This window comes from Paroedura picta, chromosome 11, assembly GCF_049243985.1.
Source record: "Paroedura picta isolate Pp20150507F chromosome 11, Ppicta_v3.0, whole genome shotgun sequence".
NCBI lineage: Eukaryota > Metazoa > Chordata > Lepidosauria > Squamata > Gekkonidae > Paroedura > Paroedura picta.
Window position 1 is genome coordinate 8024679 of NC_135379.1, and position 24016 is coordinate 8048694.

The 24016-nt window shown below is 43.7% G+C and overlaps 2 protein-coding genes across 7 annotated transcripts in view; one reads left to right on the plus strand and one right to left on the minus strand.

Moving 5' to 3' along the window:
• Positions 1-10920, minus strand: part of ESYT2 (extended synaptotagmin 2) — a 55931-nt gene extending 45011 nt beyond the window's left edge. The window contains exon 1 of one of the 3 annotated variants that reach the window (XM_077304020.1): positions 10392-10920. In XM_077304020.1, coding sequence (XP_077160135.1) covers positions 10392-10739 — 348 coding nt within the window. In that variant the 5' untranslated portion in view covers positions 10740-10920. The remainder of the gene's footprint in view (positions 1-10391) is intronic. The other 2 variants (XM_077304021.1, XM_077304022.1) reach the window with 2 other exon arrangements.
• Positions 10921-16998: 6078 nt separating this feature from the next.
• DYNC2I1 (dynein 2 intermediate chain 1) overlaps positions 16999-24016 on the plus strand; it is a 29047-nt gene continuing 22029 nt past the window's right edge. The window contains exons 1-5 of one of the 4 annotated variants that reach the window (XM_077303176.1): positions 16999-17158; positions 19994-20047; positions 21083-21524; positions 22828-22880; positions 23242-23559. In XM_077303176.1, coding sequence (XP_077159291.1) covers positions 17135-17158; positions 19994-20047; positions 21083-21524; positions 22828-22880; positions 23242-23559 — 891 coding nt within the window. In that variant the 5' untranslated portion in view covers positions 16999-17134. Of the gene's footprint in view, positions 17159-18463; positions 18619-19993; positions 20048-21082; positions 21525-22827; positions 22881-23238; positions 23560-24016 lie in introns of those variants that run through there. The other 3 variants (XM_077303174.1, XM_077303177.1, XM_077303178.1) reach the window with 3 other exon arrangements.

The window sequence follows — 24016 nt, forward strand, 5'->3', positions numbered from 1 at the left end:
ATAATGCGGAGTACAATATGGAGTTTGGAGTGGGGAAACGGCAGAAAGCAGCAGCAAGAGACGTTGTTTAGAGACAAATGCAGTACATGTTTTCTTTCCAGGCAGATGGCAAGATTAGTTTTGGAAAACGCTCAGTCATTAAGCCAGGTTTCATAATGCATTTATTCTGAACTCAAGCCCTCCTGCTAAAGGTGACACATTCAGTTTCGGCATTAATGCAGCAATAGGAGCAAGTACCAAAAAGAAGGAGAGGAGGCTAGCTAGAAAGAGCTCATTAGCGGCTGAACAGTTCAGCAGACATTAAAAACACCCCCAAGGCCTGTTCCAGCAACATAGATGAAACCTGTCAGTGCAGCATAGAACTATCAAGATCGTCTCTCTGCATCTGAACCTGAAAATCGGAAACATGCTCTCACACAGTCTGGAATATTCAATAGCTGAAATAACATTCTAGTTGCCTGTTAACTTCCCCTTCTCCTCCCATGCTCGATATGCCTTGGGGCCCATCGGCTATCTTTTTCAAACCAAAGGTAAACTATTCATGATATGTCAGGGCCATAAAAGGGTGGGAAGCCGTTGCCGTGAACTTCTGCTTAAGCAATAAAGCAAGCACGCTACATAAAGCTTTTTGAGAAATCCTAGCTATCTCTTCTTTTCTTTCCATCAGCCAGCACCCTGATTGGCCCTATTCCAACTTGGACAGCCGGACACGTTCCAATCCCCGGGCAGTTTCACAAATACATAGAGGAACCATGGATAAGGATGTTTCTAGGTCTGAAATCAAGATACTCCTCGATCTATCCTACTCAACTCACAAAGTATACCTGAATCTCCAGGTGTCTGTTCATGTATGCACCTGCACTCACCAGTCAGACCTGCAGGAAGTTCCTATTCCATTGCAAAGCACAATGATAACTGTCATGTTAATACACCAAACACTCTAGGCCTTGTAGGAAAGTAAGGAGCTTGCTGAGGAGTATTTCTCAACCCAGATAGCTACTACCACAGGATAATCCCAGGAAGTTACAAGAAAAGTTTATATTAACTGTGATCACATGCAAAACTAATTAAGGGCTGCAAGTCTACAGCACATTTCCCGGCTTTCAAGATGCAGACTTTGCCAAAAATCACTAATTACATTACTCATTGCAGATGGCACAGACTTGGGACCTAGCTTAAGAACTACCAAAAAACAAGTGTGATTTTTAAAAAAATATGCTTAGTGTTCACAAACTTGTGCTATGACATGTTCCAAATTTAGCAAGCACTAACATGTTACAGGAGGAGGAAATCGGGGCACCTATGCTGTTTGAAAAGCACACAAGTGGAATACACACTGTGCCCTCACACTTCCTGTGCTCAGTAGCAATCAATTTTACCTGTCTTTAAATATTACACTTTACACAAATTCAACCACAGCACTTTCCCTGTTTGATATGAAGTGGGGGGAAGGCTCCAAAACCAGTGAAAACTAATAATTCACCACCCCCTACCAATTTATGCAGCAACACTGCCACGCCCACACTAAATTAAAAATTAGAACATAAAAACAATACTACAAACATGGCAACTTTATCGATATCGGTACACTTGTGGATGCAGGAGTATGTTATTTGCTTTGCCTCAAGTGGCAAGAGGCTATTCTGGTTTAATTCCTATTTATTATTTAACATGTTCTAAGATCCTGGAGGAGAAATCTAGGTTCTGAGATTTTATTCCCAGAGTACAGAAATCTGCATAAAATAAACAACTTCCACTGGCTAGCAGCAGCCACTGCAAGTGGACAGAAGGAACTGGCTACAAAGTGTTCTCCCAAGATTTACAGATTGCTCCTTGGCAAAACCACATGGCCTTTTTAAGGATCACTGCTCAAGATTCTCAGACTTGTGTTTTTGCTTTTTTTTTTTTAAGTAGGAGGGAGAGAAGTCAATTGAAGCACAACAGAAAATTTAACATTTCCAAAACCACATAATTTATAGAGACGTGGAATAAATTCTAATACCACAGCGGTGGCAAGCTGCAGCTGTTTAGGTACACATTTAAGCAATTAACACTGAAACAAATGGAGGCAGCAAGTTCACCTTCATGGCAAACACGCCCCAGAAGTGTCATAGGAATTATTAATAATACAGTGCAGGGGCTAGATAAACATGTTTTCAGTCACTTGCCTGAGAAACAGACTGCCCATCTGTTCTAGCAGAATCTAAAGCAATATATTTCACTGAGAAATGTATTACCGCAAATTGGAGAAAATAAGCCGTATTACAGTATACTAGCAAGATCATAATAATATCAATTCAGGCTGTGGCGCCTTAAAAGATTAGTCCCAGTTCCAATGGTGCTGCAGTATTTCCGGCATTACTAGGTTTGAGAATACTATTAACCACCATCATACAGAGATACAGCGAGGCTTAACAGGAAGGAAGTCTGAATAACGGCATAGGCTCAGCTACTCTTAAACTGCTATCCCATAAACTTGTGCAGGACTTAACAGTGTTTCCAACAAAGTATCACTTTGCCCTGGAAAAATCTAATTGCAAATAACAGGGCCCAGCTTTAGCAGTACTCCTCTCTCCAGAGTGACTAGCTAACGCCAATTTATTAACCAAGAAGATATGTGAAGGCTTCCAGAAGGCAGATATTTGGAACATGTCAAGGCATACACTTATGTTCTTTCTACTAATAGTAAAACAGTATTGTTAAATGTTAATTTTATCCTTGTGGCAGTGGAACATTCAACTCAGTGCTGTCTCACAAGCAAGCAAGGTTGGAGTAAGGACACACATGTTGACAACTAGTTGAAAGTATATAAAGGTTATGAAAACAGAAACCTAAAGAGCTCTTCCAGAAAATACAGTATTACATAATTCAACTTAAAATATACGTTCCAGACATACTGGCCAGCATGTCATTTGGGTACTTTAGCATCATGCATAGGAGTTTGCCTTTGAGCGAACGGAAATATATCACTAACTCGTGCTGCTATATGATAAGGACAGCCAAATGACAATGTAAGGTTCATCGCATGACAGTTATTTTCAGCCAAAGCCACACTGGACTCTTTTTTAGTAACTAAACCATTCCATATTATTCAACTAAATTAGAGCACAACCACTGCTATAAAACAGACTCGCCCTTCTAGACACACTTGTAAATTCCACTCATTTCAGTGCATATGGAGAGGTGAGAACCTTTGATCACTAATAAAAGGCAGTTTGGTTCTCCCTGTGTTTTTGTAAAGTACACTGAATTCTAGGGGATTGTTTGGCTGTTTTGACAAAGGATTATCATTGGATGTATTTGGTTGTGACACAGTCTACGGGTGTAACAGAATTGATTTTTGCTATATATTCCCTGTCATGTAAGAAGATCATAGTCTGACTAAGAGTGCTTGCCCTCGAAAGCTCACGCCCTGAATAAATCTGTTGGTCTTAAAGGTGTTACTGGACTCTGATTTTATCTTTTCAATGCAGTGACTTTCAAGCAGACAGGGTTAGTTTTATGGACAAAAGCTACAAAGTAAACAGAATTAAGTAAGGTTTAGTATGTTGGTAAAGTTGATTATGGGGGAAAAACACCACCATGAAGTCAACAATTGCACTGTGTCATGACAGCTTACTTTTTTGTTCATTTATGGTGTTATCTGTTGGCAAATCAAGAATGAAGCACAGTAATTGCGAAGTGGTAAACCTACACTGGAATCCAAAACAGAGTCGTAAACACCTAAATTCACTAATTTCAATGGATTTAGAAGGGCGTTACCCTGTTTAGGATTATCCTGTAATCTATATTTGACTGGACAATTGTCTAAGAATCTTTTTGAGCAGGCTATAAATCCCTGGAAAAATCTAACTCACTGGTAAGAGGTTTACAGCTGCATCAACAGCCAACAGGAAAAAAAGTTACTACACTGATTCATTGCAGTGGAATGCCATTCTAAGAGGTTCTTCCAGAAGTTTTTATAAACACACAAGTTCCGAAAGATAAATGTGTATTTGTTCAAATAAGAAGAGTTTGAGCAACCCCCAAAAGTCAAACTTGATAAAACACATTTAACTTCCAAGCAATGTGTTTATGATCATGATGAAAATCCCACTGAAACCAGAAGACCTTAATTTTATACCACTTGCTTAGGATCAGGGAGAGAAGAACAGCATTGTATATTTTTAAAAAATAGCCCTGTCCAATCAACTTCAAGAACAAATGTTGAATCCAATGGAACTTTTAAGACCAACAAAGTTTTATTCAAGCTGTGGGTTTCTTGATGTCCCTGGCAGGGTGAGTGTTAATTAATATGTAAATATTTTTTAAGTTTCTGAAACATCAGATGATATGACCATATATAATCAACCTGCCCCCCATGGCCAATGATGGCCCTGGAAGAGGAGGGGCCCAGGGTACACAGCTATGCTTCCCAGCCATATTCTGCACAATAGAACCACTTTGGGGGTTTCTCAAAGCCTGAAGAATGTTTCAGGGGGTTCTCAATGGTAAAAAAGTTCAGAAAGGCTGCTGTAATCTTTCGTGTGCACAGCACATTCTATCAGACAAATTAAGTGTGCTGTGCACATGAAAGTTTACAACTTGAATAGAACTTTGTTGGTCTTAAAGGTGCCATGGGACTCAAATTTTGTTCTGCTACTTCAGATTAACATGACTACCTACCTGACTCTACTTACAGTTCAAATTATTCTTGTTTCGTTTTAGCTCTCGAAACACAATCAGTTTGGAAAATTTTAAATTTCAAAAGCTCACACTGACAGCACAATCAACATGCGTTCCGAAAAGCTACTGTACAACACATATTACAGTCTTCTCTTGCTGATTGCATGAAAAAAGCAAGGAGCAGATCTCTGACTACTACAAAACTTGTTCAACTACCCTTTTAGCTTCTGACATTTCAACAGGCATTGTCCACACCTCTCAAAGTTCAGAACACTTCTTCAGGAAAGTTTTAATATGTACTGAAACATTGGAAATGTTGCTCCCACTCTAATGTTAAAGTCACCAAAGTGATCCTTTAGTATTATCCTCTTGTTATTCTCCCAAGCTGACTACAAACAAGACTGGATTTCTATATGCTATAGCATATAGCCTCTTGTGACGCAGAGTGGTAAGGCAGCAGACATGCAGTCTGAAAGCTCTGCCCATGAGGCTGGCAGTTCAATCCCAACAGCTGGCTCAAGGCTGACTCAGCCTTCCATCCTTCCAAGGTTGGTAAAATGAGTACCCAGCTTGCTGAGGGGTAAGTATTAATGACTGGGGAAGGCACTGGCAAACCACCCCGGATTGAGTCTGCCATGAAAATGCTGGGGGCGTCACCCCAAGGGTCAGACATGACTCAATGCTTGCACAGGGGATACCTTTACCTTTATAGCAAGTCAGGAAGAAGAGTAATACAATGCAGTGTTACAGCACCAGGACAAATTATGGCAGAAGGACAAACCACTCCAGTTCCGAAGGTGCCGTCATGTGGTATTCACCCATCTCTTCCCTCCTCAACTATAGTAGCCTGACTTGAGCTCTTCTGCATTGAAGGAACTGACAATCCCACTAATTTCCACTTACAGAGAATCAGAAATACCTCTCAAAATAGAAGTGGTTAAGTGCTTTGACTCATGATGTTAAAGCACAACTAGTTTTTTAAGGAAGAAAACCCAGACTTGCCTATCTATACCACCCATGAAGGAGTAAAACAAATATGGCAACCATGCTCAAAGGCTATTAAATATACCCAAAGCAAGTTTATTTTAAGATGCATCTTAATTGGATTTAAGAACCTGACATGTCAAAAGGCATCAGTTTACAGATTGTTATTTCCTGTACAGGAAGCCTTGTACGGCCCATAAAGTTTATGACAAAAGGCCGATTTCTATGATCCTTTGATGCTTGTTCAGTTTTTATTTTGGTTTTCACAATAGACCAATAAGTCTAACATTTGGCCTGTTAAGTGAATAGTGTCTTAAAACAGCATGCTTGGAACAGTTGCTGTTCGCTTCCTTGTTGAAGCAGTTATTAAGCATTTATTATAAACCAGACTTGGCCTTGGCACACCATAAGCCATAGATGCTGCTTCCAGATGCCAGGGCAGGGCGGTATATAAATATAATCAATCAATCAATAGAATAAAGTATTTGTCATTGGACAAGCTTTGGAAAAGCCTCTTTCATATACACGTTTTGATTGACACTACCTCTTCAATGATCTGCACTTCTGCTATCTATGTCCCAGAAAAAATTCCATACTTAACATACCTGGCCGGAGGCTCCGCCTTCAATCTTATTCTAAACACAGATCTAGCTCATGGCAGCATATCAGCCTCATGAAACGAAGATTTATATCCACTATAGGAGTCTTACATAAGCAGTTTCTACTGCATGTGCTACTTTTGCCATGAAAAGGTACTGCTTAAACTCTCTGTGACCTACAAAACGTTTAATTCTTTACACCAAAAATGGCATTCCAAGTTTATGTTCTGCATCTTTGCCTTGTACTTAACTAATGTTCATCTTATCAATCCATCTTTGGTTAATGTTTCCCAAAACTGCACATTTTTAGCATACTAAGCACAGGAACTTCACATCTTTACTTTTCTCTACGTTTCACAATTGTATTTTGATTTTAGACCTATCAGGCATGGTGGCTTAGGTCCAAGCCTATCCATTGAGTTGCATGGATATGAACCATGTTTTTCTATATTCCCGGCTCAATACTTGAACCATTGTCATATCAACCCACACGCCCCTCCAAAAATGGCTGATAGGCCTGGAGGGGATGGGAAGGATGCCTGATTGTGCCACTTCTGGGGTTTCTCAAAGGCTGAAGAATGCTTCAGGGGTATCCCAATGGTAAAAAAGTTGAGAAAGGCTGATGTAGAGAAATAGAAGTTTCTAAAAGTTGCCATTCTTGGTTTCAAGTTTTATGAAATGTATAAAGCTACACAGTTACAAATTATAAAATGAGTAGATTTTGACAATCTGTTTCATAGAACTATGTCCTCACCAATTCTATGAATCTGACCAGATATACACGTATTTTATTCATTATACATAAAAATGCTAATAAGAGCCAAACTATAATATGCATATCAATAAAATGGAGGGGGGGGGAAGGCAAAAGCAGTGGAAGTAAACTGGCAAAGCAGGAACAGAGAGAAACCTACAACAAAAATGGTGAAGAGAACTAGATGCCACTCAGTAATTATGCTATCCAGGCGAGAAAAAAACCCAATCCCAAAACAAAACCATTTCAAGGTGGGTATGGAAGTCCCTTTTTAATACACCCATGCCAAATTCTCATCTATTAACATTAACAGAAGTGAAATTTCCAGGGCACAAGATACAGTAATCTCCAGGCAATCATAAATCATACTAGGAACACTACAAAACCACGCAGCCAAACGAGACAATCAAGTGTGGTTAAGTGAGAACAAATCAAAGCTAACAGAAGTTCCCTCACTTTCAACCAATGTGTGGAGGGAATACATCTCTCACCAAGGCAACCGATGCTTTATTTTGCCATACCGCACTACAGCAGTTTCCTGCATTTGAAATGCATTATTACAAGACAACACAGATCCAGTTGCCTGAGCAACACAGAGATGCATTTCCCACCCTGCTATGCAATGAGACTGCTGCAGCGCAGCACGGCAAAAGAACAGCATCAGAAATGGGACAACTCCTCACAGATCCTCACACCCTTCTGTGTATTACCAAAAGTTGCTAAAAAGAGGGCTCCTATTCACAGGTTGCAAAAATGTTCATGAACATTGGAACCAATGCAACTCTGCTGCCTTCTCCAACTCCCTCTGGAATACTTTATAACAGTGGTTCCCAACCTGGGGGTCGGGACCCCTTTGGGGGTTGAATGACCCTTTCACAGGGGTTGCGGCCGGGGTGAGTAGCTTGGTGGAGGGAGGGAACGCTGCCACTGTTGCCGCTCCTGCAAGCACCCATGCTTGGCCGCCAGCCACTCCAGCAGCACCTCCAGCATGGCGCAGTCTCCTGCCAGCTGCTTCAGGTGGCAGCACAGCTCGGCAGGACAAGAGGTAGAACTGAACTGAGAAACCCCAGAAAAAAACCAATTTATATACAATCATGAACAATGGATCTTCATGCCATTGGTCATTTTCGGTTTAATTTCCGTGAAAGAACACTTGTATAATTTGATGGTTGGGGGTCACCACAACATGAGGAACTGTATTAAAGGGTCGCAACATTAGGAAGGTTGAGAACCACTGCTTTAATAGATACACTTCTTGCATCATTAAGGACAGACCTGACTTCGGAATGGATCGTTGTACTGACAACAAGCAGGCTGTATTAAAAACCTATCTTGCCTTCTTAATAGGAAGAGTAGTGAAGCCTGAAACTTTGCTTGCCCAATAAAAATTCCTAGCATGCATTCAGCAGCCACACCCATAAATTAGTTCTGTGCTTCATGGAGTTACTAACAAGATGGAGCATTAGAAGACCTTTGGGCCACAAGTCCAGTTACAGAAGGCAGACTTCAGCTGTCCATCAGAATGTGTGGAAATCCAGCCTAAGGTGACAGGAGAAGAGTTGAAGAATAGGAAAGGTAGCAACGGGAGGAGAGGTAAGTACTGACAACTGCAATGCTCTGTGAAGGGTAACTATTTACACATCCTCCCCCTGGTAAAACAGACAGAGTACTTATAAATTATGTGCATAATTGGAGAAAGTCTAGATAGGCAAATTTTGAGAATTCACAGATACAAATCAGTCCCTTCAGGGTACAGAGGAGAAAGGCAAATTGAGTCGGACTACTACCGCAAGTATGACTTTTATAATACTAACAGGGAGACCCAGGGAAACAGCTCTCAGATCATTATCTCAAAAGTACTACAAGAAAAGGATCAATTGGGCTTTCGATGTTAGATAAAGGACTGGCATTCCAAGAAATACGAATATGAGAAAGACTGGGTAGAAGCCAATTTCTAAATTTAATCTTAAAGAATACAGACTTCAACTGGCCAGGTTCCCTGGTGAGTCTTGACGGTCAGCATGCTCTCAAAAAACGGTGTCCCCTCCCCAGATTACAGCCAAGACAACATGTGAATCTCTGTTCTGGTATGAAGTGTGTGAAACACTGATGTAACCGAAACTCACTTTTAAAATTAGGATTATATGCTCAAGCAAGTCCTCTTTCAGGAAGGGCAGAAATCATCTGCAACAAGATTGTAGTTGCCAGGCAAGTGCCAGGAAAAAAGGACGAAAGGAGTTTCAGCTCAAGTTCCCTACAAATTCCTTCGACCTAGAAGCTGAATCCTAGCATGTATTTTGGATGACAAGGCACAACCCTGAAAACCTCTGGGGGAAAACTTGGTGCCTCAAACTTGGGGATCTGGCTAGGTCAGAGATACTCAACCAAGGTTTCCAGGAAATCTGGGGTTATGCGAAAGCTCCAAAGGGGCTATGCAACCTTTCCCAGAAGTTTGGATGGCCACTGACATCACTGGAGCCCCCTTCCCCTGTTGCTCTTCTGGCCTAGTCTCTTTCTCCACTTGATCAATTGGCTGGCTCCTGCATCTTACTTCTGCTCCCGTGTCTCTGAAGGGGCATGTCCCCACTTCCAGGGATCCTTGAAACCTGCAAAATAATTCAGGGGGTTCTTCCACAATCAGAGGTTTGAAGAGTGCTAGTCTAGATCGATGCCAACTCACTTGTATGCATCTAATGAACTGGGCACTAGTCCACTGAGGCCCCAGCTAAAATTTATTTTACAAAACAACACGTCATTCCCAGACTAAAACACTCTGGTGGCGCCTTGAAAGCCAACGGTCATTCATCCCAGCAGAAGGCTTTTCACGTATACTGTGATCCGTTTAGAGAGGACCTGCCTTCCGCATGCGTCAGATGCACTTTCAAGGTGCTTTCGTGGTGAGAACAGGATCCATTCTGCACTGGTTGGATAATGCACATTAGAAGTAGATTACTCTGTTCCGCACAGCAAAACCCAGCTGCAGAAGCACACTGGAAGAGCAATTTGTTGTTGTTATATGCGAAGTCGTGTCCGACCCATCGCGACCCCATGGACAATGATCCTCCAGGCCTTCCTGATCCTCCAGGCCTTCCTGGAAGAGCAAACCAGGCTGCAAAAGCACACTGGAAGCAGCACAAGCCCAGCTGCAAAAGCACACTGGAAGAGCAAACCAGGCTGCAAAAGCACACTGGAAGCGCAAACGAGGCTGCAAGAGCACACTGGCAGTCCAACCGACTTGCAAAGTGCACCGAAAGCGCATTATCCAACGTGTGCGGAAGGCGTGCCGTCCCGCCGCAGCCCCCTCGACCGCCGGAAACTGAGAAGGAGTCCCAAGGGGCGTCGAGAGCGGCAACAGACCCGGGCGCGCCCCTCCTCCCCGAGCCACTCACCCAGGCGGGCAGGTCTCCGGAGGAGACGGCCAGGCGCACGGCCCGCTCCTCGTCGTGCAGGAAGGCGAGGGCCCGGTCGAGGCGGGAGCTCTTCCCGCCGCGCCGGCGCTGCACCCAGACGAGGCACAGCAGGGCGACGAGCACCCAGCTGAAGCTCAGCCCCAGGTAGCCCAGCACGTACACCGGGAAGATGAGCGCGAAGCTCCGCGCGAACTGCGACGCCAGCCCGGCCAGGTCGGCGCTCAGCAGCGACGGCGGCGGCACCTCCGCCTCGTCAACCGCGCCGGGCCCGGAGCTCGACGGGGCCGCCCGTGGCGACGGCGGAGGGGGCCCCGCGGGGCCGCTCATGGTCTCCGGCCGGACGCGCGGCGGAGGCTCCTGCTGCGGCTGCTTCGTCCTGCTCGGGAGGGCGGGCGCGGAGGCAGGGCGCGGGCGGGCCCGGCGACGCCTCGCATCGCGCTCTCTCTCTCTCTCGCTCTCTCTCTCTCCCCTCAGCCGCGCGCGCGCACCCGCCTCTGAGGCGCTGACAGACAACAACCGCCCGCTTCCGGGTTCGGGGGAGGGGCGGCGCGAACCATCCTCGAGGCGGGGAGGGGGTGACACCGGGGCACACCAAGTGATTGACACGGGAGGGGGGAGGTCGCTCGCTCACTCGCTCGCCCTCCCGCCCACTTCAGCTCCCTCTCTTGCTTCTTAGGGTCGTCCCTAACCCCTTTGGTTTTTTTCTCTCCCTCCCGCCTTTTTTGTCTTTCGGGGTGATTCCCCCTCGTAGTATAACCCCCGCACTAAAATTTTGAATCCAGTAGCAACTGTGGCTCTCCTGGTGTGCGCGGACTACATTTCCCACGAGGCCTTGCCAGCATGGCCAATTGTCAGGGACTGGTGGGGATTGTAGTCCGTGAACATGTGGGGAGGCACAGTTTGGCCACCCCTGATCCAACCAAGATTTATTCCAGGTGTGAGCTTTCCCGTGTAGGCATAATTCCTCGAAATATGTGCTACTAATTTACTCTCTCCTTGCATCTGTACTCTTATGAATTTTCTGTTGTTTGAGGAAGTGTGCCTAACACCTTGAGTAAAACTTTGTTGGTCTTAAACAGGGGTAGTCAAACTGTGGCCCTCCAGATGTCCATGGACTACAATTCCCAAGAGCCCCCTGCCAGCGAATGCTGGCAGGGGCTCCTGGGAATTGTAGTCCATGGACATCTGGAGGGCCGCAGTTTGACTACCCCTGGTCTTAAAGGTGCTTCTGGACTCTATTTTTTGTTGTAATTCAGACCCACACGGCTACCCATTTGAATCTGATCCCCATGCTGTCCCCTCCTCCGGTTGCTGGGACATCATCAAGGCATCCGAAGGGAGAGTCAGGGGAGTAGCCCTGTTGCTCTGAAGGAGCAGAGCACCTTTAAGACCTACAAAGTTTCACTCAAGGCGTGAGCTTTCATGTGCATGCACACTTCCTCAGACAATGGAACAAAAGTGGTCAAAGTACAGACATAAGGAGAGAGTGAATTAGTAGTTTCATGAAACCCTGGGGGTTCTTCATGGCCCTGGAAGGGTTTCCTGAATGGGTGGCAGTTAATTAATTTTTAATTTTTTAAATGTCAAACCATCTGCCCCCATCCAATGGCCAATGATCGACACAGAGAGAGTTGGAAGGGGAGGGGTCTCGGGTAGGCGTGTACACAGCTATGCTTCCCAGTCATATTCTGCATGATCACACCATTTCTGGTGTTTCTCAAACCCTGAAGAATGTTTTAGGGGATTGTCTAGTAAAAAAGTTGAAATAGGCAGTCCTAAGGTATAAATCCATATGGTTTGTACAGCCAAAATCACATATATTCAACCAAGTTTATGAGACTGGAAGAAGATTTGGCATCATTTGGGTTGTCCTTCTTCCCATTTTGTGATATGCAAACATAGCAATCTGTGTGTGAACCTTGGGAGTCCCTAAGAGGAAGCTGTATTCAGCTTGAGGGGAAAAATGATTTTCCCAAGGAGAAAAAGGATGAAGAAACCATCTGAGTCCTGTGAGGGGGAGAGCATGGCCTCAGGAGACTCAAGAGAGCAGCAAATTCTGGACTCGGGAGATTTGAATCAGCAGCAGCACTATGGAGAGCTAGCCAAGCTGCAGCAAAGGCTGTGTGAGGGATTTTACAGAAGGCCCCAGAGAGATAGTAAGACTGTTATTTCTGGTTCCAATTTTAAATTCCCCAAGTTTTATTCCCCATCCCTCCTTGTTGGATTAAACCTTACCTATATTTTAAGCTCCAGTTGTGAATTATTATAGGTGATGATGATTAGGGGGTCTGGGAACTGTTTTGGAATTATATTTTGCCAACTGGTAATTTGCCCCTTTAGTGGAAACCAGGGGACTAGAGACAGAAAGGCTCTATCCTTTTTCACACACACCCCTTCCAATAACCAGCTCAGGTCTCATTTCTTCCCTCAGCAGGGGCTAAAGGGAGAAACTGGAGTTATGTGTCTGCAAAAGGATAATTTTCTGGACATATTCTGACTCAAAATAAAACATGCATCTGATGTTTTATTTGTGAAAGCGTCTGCCACACTAAACCTGCAAGTCTCTGCTGCTTTGGCTGAAACCCATTTAATTCACAGTACCAAGTCAGCTAAAAGTGTGTGTGAACAGAGGACAGATTTGGCTTCTTATGCAAGACGATTCTTTATGCCGCTTCAGGAGTTACACTTGGATAACTTGTCTAAGAGATTTGCACAAGTGTCAAACAGGGACATTTTGATCTAAGGATATTTTAAGAGAAGCAGGAAAGCAATGGGTGGACGCATTCAAGCTAGGGTACTGCAGGCATTTCTGTGACACTCAGGTCAAACAAATGGCTTCAGCCTGTTCGGAAAGAAATGCACAGTAACTCCAACTCAGAATTTGCTTATGCACTCTAAGCTGTTTCTTCATATTGGCAAGACTTGGAGTAAATCCAAATAAAGTCAGAGCAGCTTTAAAAAGCCACGTACAGCAGCTCTATAAGTTCAGTCTAGAGCAGTTTGTTGAGGCTGGTGCAGGATTTGTGTATGCATTAGAACTTTCAAAGCCATCAGCCACATTATACAGCCCATTTCCCATTATCATTCTAAATTGGATGTTATCCGCTCTGACTTGAGCTCTCGTTGATGTTGTATAAGTAGATAATTGCCCATATTCCAAGTAAAGTGATATAGGAATGGGGGCTTCATGCAGCAAATTTAAGTCCTAAATTGAGTCTCTGAATTGCACTGGCCATTTCAAATAGTGCCATTTCCACACATGCACACTCTTTCACCAAGCAGCCTTTCTTGCAGGTTTTTTAAAAGCGCTATAGTGCTAGACCAAAATAGCATCTCAGTGGTCCTGCTAAAGCATTGAAGTGCTAGCTTGGTCAAGCGCTATAGCACTCAAAACAATTTAAAAAATGCAAGACAAACTGCATGGTGAAAAAGGGCACTATTGGAAGAGCTGCATACATTTTAAACAGCAGAGTACCATGATTCAGAAGCACAAAAATGGAATAGAGCATTTTACCTAAAAATGGCTCAACCCATCAGATGCGTGGCTATGTATGAAAAGGTAAATAAAATCTTTTAGCAGCAAGTTGCTAAAACAATTATGTCTGAAATTACATCAAAAATCTGTTAACAACTGGCTGCTAAAATGGATTAAAAAGGCTGTTCAAAGGAGCCGTCCAATCCAGGTATTACAACTCTGGACTGTATCACTTCAGGTGGTGGAACTGTATATTTAATTGCTCCTTCACACACACAAAAAGCTTCCTGCGTGTATTAAAGTATACATCAGAAGGATGACTATCTTTAACCTCTTTCTCAGATACAGCAGTAGCATTATCCTAAACAGAATTATATACTCTTCCAAACCTGACTTCAATTAATTAGGAGACTGTAACTCACTGAACTACAATATATTTTTTTTATTTATTCTTAGATTTATATGCTGCCCTCTCTTGTGGCTCAGGCTGGGGTACATATAGTTTTGTTACAACTAAGATGCACATTCTAGCTCTCCAGCCACCACCTGGAAACTGGCAATGTAAAATGGTACAGTCCATTATCGCTTTATTCTGTGTGATGATATCTGTGGGTATCTAATTAGAGTTAACACCAAGTGACTTTCCACTGATTTGCATTTTCTTGCCCTATCTGGTTAAAAGGCACATAAGGAAGCTGAGGGGAATCAGTTGCTTTCCTTGCCAGACTTTAAACCTGCTACTACAAAAAGGCTCTTCTTTTATTTGTGACTGGTGAAGCACAGGAGAGGAGAGAAGGAACCAAACAACTTAACATTCAAACAGTGTTCTCCTAGGGAGGTTAATTAAATTAGATTCCCAACAACCACATTTACCCTGAATGGAAACCAAATTGCCTCAAAAGGTGACCAGATTTTAACATTGGTAAAGCGGGACACCATTGACCGGGGTGGGGAGTGGGGGGTTTCTTGATTAAAAATTTGGTCTATAAGTACAATTGTCTAGGTACCCCCAGATGTCCCTCCAAAAGTGGGACAATCTGGTCACCTTACTCAAGTGATTTTTTAAATGTAACTCTAACTCTTATGGAAAATTAAGATGTCACCCTCCTGTTCTTAATGGTACTTGTAGAGTGGAGGATAATCCCCAGTCTTCCTTTCAGGTAAACAAGGTACTTAAAATATGCTTACATTTACACCTACCCACTTGCAGGTTAACAGGGATCACTCAAAAATGTCTTGTAATGGTAAACAGTGGAGTAGTACCAATTAAAGAGAACTATGAATATATCATGAAGAAGCACAGTACTGATGTGAAACGCAAAATCACTTCTGGGTGAGTTGTGTAGAGGAGTGATTATTGTATGGAGATAAAAAGCGACACCCATCTATATGCTGCCCTCTCTTGTGGCTCAGGCTGGGGTACATATAGCCCAGGTCGTCTATCCATAACAGCTTTGCAAAGCATTCTGTTCTTAGCAAAAACAGTAACTAAGCTACTTTTAAGTATGACCTTATTTTCCTATATAATTTGCCAATCTATTTTATATGCTATTTTCATTTTGTGAAGAACAAATTGTCTGGTTCTATGTAGGTTTAGGTAAGCACACTGATTTCTGCAGCTAGATTCAAGTCTAGTAGTACCTTAGAAATCAAGATTTTGGGGGGTATATCTGACAAAGGAAGCTTTGACTCTCTAAAACTTATATCCCCAATCATGTTAAGTCTCTAAGGTGCTACTGAAATTGAATCTAGGTATTCCACTACAATCCAATATGGGTATCCTCTGGAACAATTTCCATGGGCATATCAAACACTGTATAAGATTGGGCTGTAAGTAGACAGTGTTAGTTATGTCTAATTCTTGTATCCAGCATGGTTAACACCCCCACTCTATAGAGTTGAAGCCCATACTCTGTATATAATTGTAGAAAAGGCATCATGCCACTGTGCATGTCCTTAGAATAGTTAACCTCCAAAACACATCATAGATGAACTTTAGATACTGCTGTGCTTAGCATTTCTTCAGTTCCACAGAATGTGCTCCAAGAGGTGATCAAGCATTTGCCCGATAGGGCAATGACCCACATTATTTATACAGTGCTGTTCCTAAGTGCTCAACATACATCATGTCAATAACTCATATAATAATCTTTCTGTGCAGCAGTGAGGGTGATTACCCCTGTACTACAGACGACAGGTGGAGCATTAGTAGCACTGGCCTTCCTAAGGTGAGCCAGCCTGAAAATTCATGGCTAAGATTTGAACTAGGATCTTCTTGGCACACAGGTAACCATTATACTACATGAGGTAGCATCAGAATAGAGCAGACTTTCTGAACCTTTTTAGTGTTGAGAAACCCCTGAAACCTCAGAAGTGGCACAATGGTGCACAATATGGTTTGGAAGCATAGCTGTGTTCTGTCCACCCAGGGCCCCTTTCCCTTCCCATCCCTCCAGGCCCATCACTGGCCATTTTGGGATTGGGGGATTGGGTTGGCCATATCACCTGATGTTTAACAAATTTAAAAAACATATTAAAAATTAATTAACTGCCACCCCTTTGGGAAATCTTTCCATTGCCAACAAGAAGCCAAAGGCCTAGGGTAGAGTCTTCAGACATTTTAAATGTCCTTATTATTGGATTTATAGGACCGCCCCTCTTGGCCCAACCATCTTGGGGTGGTGTACAACAATTTAAAAACAATTATGTAATAAAACAAAATATAATAAAAAATAATGTAATAAAAACAAAATAATAATGACTTTAGGGATTAGTTTCTAATCACTGTGTCTTCCATAGAATTCTAAGGCATATTACACAGGGAGAACCCACTTGGTTAAGTTCACAAGGGGGACTTCCCAGACCTAGGGGAGTTCGATATCACCATATCCAAACCGAGACTGCAAAGCCTCCTACATCTTCAGAACATGGGAGGAAAGTATATCCCAATCTGCCCACGTACACAAAACAGTAATTCAGTAAACTCTGTTAAGAAAGTTGATATTTGCTTGCAATGTGAGGAAATGATCCTTTACTGCTGTCATTTATTGGCTCATAATTGGTGGGCGTGGTCACTGCTGTGACCTCATCGCCTCAGCCATGTCCATTACTCAAAAAGCAACTGCCTTTAGTAAAAGGCTCAGCAGTTATCAAGGCCAGCTCTTCACTGCAAAGCATCAGCTTGACCACACCTTCAATCAATCTATGGAATTCAGACCATAATGCACTTCAAGCAAACAATGGAACAATGAGAACCGGACACCACAGCAAAGTATGTCACCGTTTAATTTTCAAAATTATACACTTGAGAAAATCAAAGCCAGGTAATGCCCAAATCAATGTTGTGGGGAGAGGAAAGGGACGGCGAATGTAAGCCGCTTTGAGACTTCTGGTAGAGAAAAGTGGCATATAAGAACCAACCCATCTTCTTTATATTCCTTCTGCTTTTAATTCCTTTCCCCTGCCAGGATTTTCTTTCTTATTTAGGCAGGTTCACTATAACACCATAGCATTAAAAAAAATTTAAGCAGCCAAAAATATTAAGATCTTTCAGATGAATATTAAAGGTGGTCTGTAGGTTCTGTTTTTTTTTCAAACTAAGGAGTTGTGGCTGAGCGGTGAAGATCTGCTTGGCATGCAGAAGGTCTGGGGTTCAATCCCTGGCATTCCCAGTTAAAAGGATCAGATTGTAAGCAACGTGAAAGACCCTTAGTGAAGAGCCACTGCCAATCTTAGCGAACAGACTTTGGTGGACCGATGGTCTGAGTCCGTATAAGTCACATGTATGAACATACTAGTTATAAGCAGTATACAAATAGAACTTTGACCACACAGCTGGTCCTTGCATCAGCACGGTGACTGCATAATAACAATACAAATGCAGGGGATGGTTGGAAGTCAGACATCTGTTAGGGTTGCCAGCCTCCAGGTGGGGCCTGAAGCTCTTCCAGAATCATAACCAATTTCCAGACTATGGAGATCTCGAGACTACAGAGATTCCTGCAGACTATGGAGGAAATAGCCTCAGAGTAGAGGGCAGACTCCATGTCACCACATCCCTTGCTGAGCTTCCTCCCCTCTCCAGAGGCAATGCCCCCCCACTTCCTAATCTGTCAATTTCCCAAGCTGGAGTTGGCAACCCTGGCCAGCCACCCCGCTAAGCATACCTGCCCCTGCTCCTGCCTTCTTCAGAAGGCAAAATGACTGCAGCGCTCCCTGAGGCGCAGTGCATAGTGACTGTGGGCGGCTATTCATTATTTTGCTTTAAAACGGAAAGAACTGAATATGCCTTCCAGGAGGGACTGGGCCAGATTTTTAAAAGTTTGCCAGCAAGTTTAAACAACTGCAACTGACCAGCATCTATACATCTCTGAACTTGTTCAGCGCGGTGGAAATTCCCCACCCCTGTCCTCCTGAAACCGCAAACAGCTCCTCCCTGCTTGAAAATTAGAATCCAAATCCGCCTCCATTTCCCAGAAGCCTTTCTGCTCCGGCGTCCCGCAGCAATAACCCTGCTCGTCACGTGACCGCGCGGCGGACTCCCTCGCTTCCTTGGGCCAATAGGCTAGGCTGTGGCATTACCTAGCTGTTGCTAGGCAGGCTTCGGAAGCGTTGCCTAGGTTTCCTAACCCCGCCGCGGCCTGCAGTTTCTAGAGTCCGAGATGAAGCCCTAGAAGCAGTGGGGGATGCTGGATTCCGGGGCGGCTGTGCGCCGTTATGGAAGGCGATAAGGTGAGCGGCCTCCCGACGGGGACGAGCGGGGGTCTAAATCTCGCCCACCTGGACTGTTTTCCCGGGGATGCTTTTAAGCAGCTCCGGAACAATTTCCCCCCTCCTTGTACTGAGAATTGCAAAGTTGCAATTGCTAATTGAGACTGTCAGGCGCATTTGCTAGTGAGCAAGCCCTGTTGAGCTCAATGGGACTTCCTTCTGAGTAAGGGAGCACGGATTGCACTCCGGGGCATGCTTGTTTAAGGAGGAAGGCCCGGGAATCTCACTTCCAAGGAAGCGTGCAAAGGCTCGGGCTATCTATGCATGCTTACTAAGCTTGGCCACCCCCAGAACTGAATGGCATCTGCTTCCAGGTGGCGCAGATTGTTAAGGCAGCAGACATGCAGTCTGAAAGCTCTGCCCATGAGGTTGGGAGTTCAATCCCAGCAGCCGGCTCAAGGTTGACTCAGCCTTCCATCCTTCCGAGGTCGGTAAAATGAGTACCCAGCTTGCTGGGGGGTAAACGGTAATGACTGGGGAAGGCACTGGCAAACCACCCCGTATTGAGTCTGCCATGAAAACGCTGGAGGGCGTCACCCCAAGGGTCAGACATGACCCGGTGCTTGCACAGGGGATACCTTTACCTTTAAGTATATGTAGAATGGGATTATGCACTGTAAGCAGAAATGAATCAGCATAACACAGCCCCTTCAATGGTTTGACTGAAGTAAAATAAGATTGAGTTGTTTCGTGTTGACAGTATAAGTTGACGCAATCCCTCTTAATCTCATACTTCAGGACTTCCAGTCCGTCCCCCCCCCCCTTGCTGCTGATGTGGGTAAGTTCCCTTTATAGCTCCCGAGGCTCAAAAGACGTGTGCAGGACCTTTATTGCCATATAAAGAAAGATGACAGAAGGAATGAGGAAAATACTTTATGAAGCATTAATTGTTCTCCAGCGATAGGACCTCATAGCCAGCTGTACAAACTTGGCAACTGAATCAATAACTTGAGAGTTTTTGTTTCCTAATAGGAAAATGATCTTAGTGTCATCATCAAGTCCTTGTTGTTTAAGAAAAAGTGGCTTGATGAGCTGCTCACAAATAATGGCATAGGACAGACAATAGAAAACACATGTAGGATGGTCTCAATGCAGCCAGAATTACAGGGACATAATCTTTTTGTACGTCTCCCTTTGAAGAACAGCTGAAGAGAGAGCATTAAATCTTGCTAATATAAATGCTTGCTGCAATTGGGGGGCTATTGGGTGGTAAAAATATGAAGCAGTGGATCCATAGTTTGGCAGACGTCCCAAACTTCTTCTGTTATCTTTCTTTATGTACCAATAAAGGCCTGATTCTGACAAAGCATTAAGAATATCTGTATTCTTTTTCTAGAGAAGAACCAGAGAAGACACTTGGAAGTCAGATGAACTAAAGAAGCATCTTAGGGTAACGCTTATAAAATACTTGATTAACATAGGTTTTCTATTGATATTTTATAGTGAATTTAATGCAAACAGCTACATTTTAAACATGCACATACAGAAAAAAGTAGGTATTCCTAGTGGGATTTTTGACATTTCTTTGAGAACAGCGCATTCCTATCCCCAATAACACACTTCTTTTTAAAGTCCACTCAGTTTCCAGAACAGTTTGTTCATGTGGTCTGGGTGCTTGCTTGCCAGTAAAGACAAAAACCCCATGGATGTGTTCTCTCATAACACACTCTTTGGATCTCAACCAAAGAATGTTATGTTTTTAATCTCACACCTTGGGGTTTGATGCTATCAGTCAGCATTTAAAGACATCATGATCCATTGTAGTGTCATTGACATTTGAAATGGCGTATGTTGAAAGAATATACATAAATTATATTTGTGACTTGTAGATGTGAATGCTTAGTAATTAACTATGCCACCCTCTGTCCCCAACCCTGGAGGAAAGACTGTAGCCATTTCAAGGCTAGGAGGGATCTTAGAAGGATGTGAATTGTCTCAGTTTCTCTGTTTGCTTTTGAAAAATACAGTGGTTCTCAGGAATGCAGAAGGCCTGAGTACTGGAAAAACAGTTAGAGGTCACTGCATGTAACCAGGGTAGTGAATAGTGAACTGTAGGCTGAGACTGTGGAGTCCTGAGGTGAATTCTTCATTCTGCCATGATCCTTCTACGTCAAGTCAGTCTAACCTACCTCCCATGGTTGTTGTGAGTATAAGCAGGGGGGACCGTTTACACGGTCCTTAGTTCTTTGGAGAATGGGTGGGGGAAAGCCCCCCCCCCATAAACCACAGCAGCAATGCCAATATTGGAATGTATTGTTAAACTGTTGTGAGATATAGATCTTCCATTGGTTGGGGTTCTCAGCCATGAGTCACTCAAGGCAAGGCAGAATATAAATTTAAGAAGTAATAATAATGTGTAAAACATGGAGGATGCAAAGCAGTATACAAAAACTGGCGATTATTCTTCCTGGTTTTGTTTGTACAGGGATCCTTGTCAGATAGTCAGTCTGACGACAAGAGGCATCGAGAGAGAAAACTGCGAGACAGAGAAGGCCATGACGCTGATGACCACAAAAGTTCTTTCTACAAAGAACAAGACAAGGACAGAGTAAAATCCAAAGAAAAAACAGGAGAAAAAGCAAGGTTTAAATCAAGTGAAAGACACAGAGAGGAACGGACAGAGAAAGGAAGGGAAAAAGATCATCCCAGAGAGCGGGAGAGAGAAAAGGCAAAGGCGACGCACGATAGACATGCCAAAGAAGACAAGCATAGCGCTGGGAAAGGCGGAGAGCAACAGAGTGGAAGAGAAAGGGAGAAGAAGCACAGGAAAGATGATCCTAATCAGGCATATATGCAAAATACAACAGAGATTTATGGGGAAAGGCATAAAGAACACCATCGAAGACGAGGCAGCAAGGATTATCCAGGTGGGCTGATTTGTGCCCTGTATGCATTTTGGAATTACCTTCCTAAAATAAGCTAGCACCTTGATTGTCATGTTGCTTGGCTCTTTTCAGCAAACTTGGTTAGAGTCTACTCTGTGCCTAGGTTTCCCCCTGCCCATCTTCTGCTTTTTGAAGACAATCTGCCTGTAACTAGATGGCAAATTCAATAGGCAGGGGTGTCCTTAAACTCTACTGTTGTCTACTACCAGCATAGTGAAGTGGTTAAGCGTGGCGGACTCTAATTTGGAAAACTGGGTTTTATTCCCCACTCCCCCACATGCAGCCAGCTGGGTCACAGTTCTCTTAGGGCTGTTCTTGCAGAGCAGTTCTCATAGAACTTTCTCAGCCCCACCTACCTCACAGGGTGTCTGTTGTGGGGAGAAGAAGGGAAAGGTGTTTGTAAGCCACTTTGCAACTCTTTTCAGAAAAGGGAAAAGTGGGGTATAAAAGTGGGATACAGACACGCCACATAAGGAACATTTTATTTTCATGGAAATTTTAACTCATGACAATGACAAATCAATGGGAACCCTAAGCTTGTTTCTCTGCAACAAGCAGATAGTCCCATGTGCGCCTGCCGGATTGTGGATGAAGTAAAGGGCCGGGGGGGAGGCGTCCTTTGCGGCCCACCTCCAGTTAGTCGACGGACCACATGTGATCCGCGGCCCACAGGTTGGGGATCGCTACTTTAATGTATCTATTATGTTGTAAACTGCCCCGAGCTGGCAATTGGAGGGACATAATAAAATGAATAAATAATAAAATAATAACAAATTAAATGATAGGAAATCAGGTAAAGTCAAAATGTAAAATTTAAAGAGGCAGGCATTGTGAAAATTATGAACTTTATTCTTATTCAGAGTAGATTTGTTGGGAATAAAATAGCATAGTTTTTTTGCTTTTGTCCATCACTCCAGAATCACTGAGCCTCTTGTGGCACAGAGTGGTAATGCAGCAGACATGCAGTCTGAAGCTCTGCCCATGAGGCTGGGAGTTCAATCCCAGCAGCCGGCTCAAGGTTGACTCAGCCTTCCATCCTTCCGAGGTCGGTAAAATGAGTACCCAGCTTGCTGAGGGGTAAACGGTAATGACTGGGGAAGGCACTGGCAAACCACCCCGTATTGAGTCTGCCATGAAAACGCTAGAGGGCGTCACCCCAAGGGTCAGACATGACCCGGTGCTTGCACAGGGGATACCTTTACCTTTACCAGAATCACTAAGGATACACCTGTGTAGTGTATATCAAGAAAGCTTTATTAATTTTATTGATGTGAATATATTTTAGATCCTTTGAAAGCAAGAGATGAAGAAAGAGAGAGAAGGCATTCGGAGAGAAAGGTAAGGGAAGGAATATCAGGACACTACGCAGCAACATAAGATAAAAATGAAACACCAAGCCGGCTCCCCACATCAAGTGAGGACAGAGTGTGCTTCAGACTGATAGTCAATTGTCCAAAGAAAGAAGAGCTTAGAATTCCTTTAAAATAATTCATCTAAGGAGTATTGTGGAAAAAGCTCATTTGCTGCCATGAGCTGGGTTTGCAGTGTTGAAAGGGAGAATTAGAATGACCAGGTTAGAGAGCTTGCCCAGCCCAGTAGTTGGGTGAGGTGGGTTCAAGGTTACTGTTTCTGATCAGAGGCCTTGCTGTCTTCTTGACCCAGATTTTTTCTGTCGTGCTTAAAACCACTTCTTTAGCAGAACGAGGAGGCCAAGAACTACAAGGTTGAGATTTCAAAACACCGAGATGAAGAGCGTGAACACAGGCACAGGTCTCACAAGGAACAAGAATCTGACAAAGACAGGAGGAGAAGGCACAGAGAGAAGAGAGAACGGGAACACTCAGGGCTGGAAGGAAAAGAGATGTATGTGAGAGAAAGAAGCCTCCGGGATGATGATGGGGAAGAGGGCCATGCGCTCAGGAGATATAAGGAGCAACTTCTCCGTGAAGACAGACGTCACAGAGAGAGCAGCGAAAGGCGGCAGAAAGAAGACGGTGAAATAAAGAGAGACCACAAGGTTTGTCTTTAGATCCGTAGCATTGCCTAGGAAAAGGTTGATTCAGGAACTGTACCATTTTGCCCTGGAGTCTAATGCTTGGAGTCATTGAGGGCAAAAGAAGAAGGGGATGACAGAGAATAGGTGGCTGGATGGAGTCACTGAAGCAGTAGGTGCAAACTTAAATGGACTCCGGGGAATGGTAGAGGACAGGTAGGCCTGGAGGATCATTGTCCATGGGGTCGCAATGGGTTGGATACGACTTCGCACCTAACAATTTTGGAGAAGAAGCAGTTCATTACAGGCCTACCCTTACTCAGATGAGAATAGCAAGAGACTGGCTTGAGTAAAAGATTATGACATGACTTTTCCCCCCAGAGATTAAATGATGTTGTATATTTTGATGAGGTCGGTATAAGCCCTGATTGATTTTTTAAAAACTTGTTCATCATGTTCATACCCCATTCCTGCTCTGTTG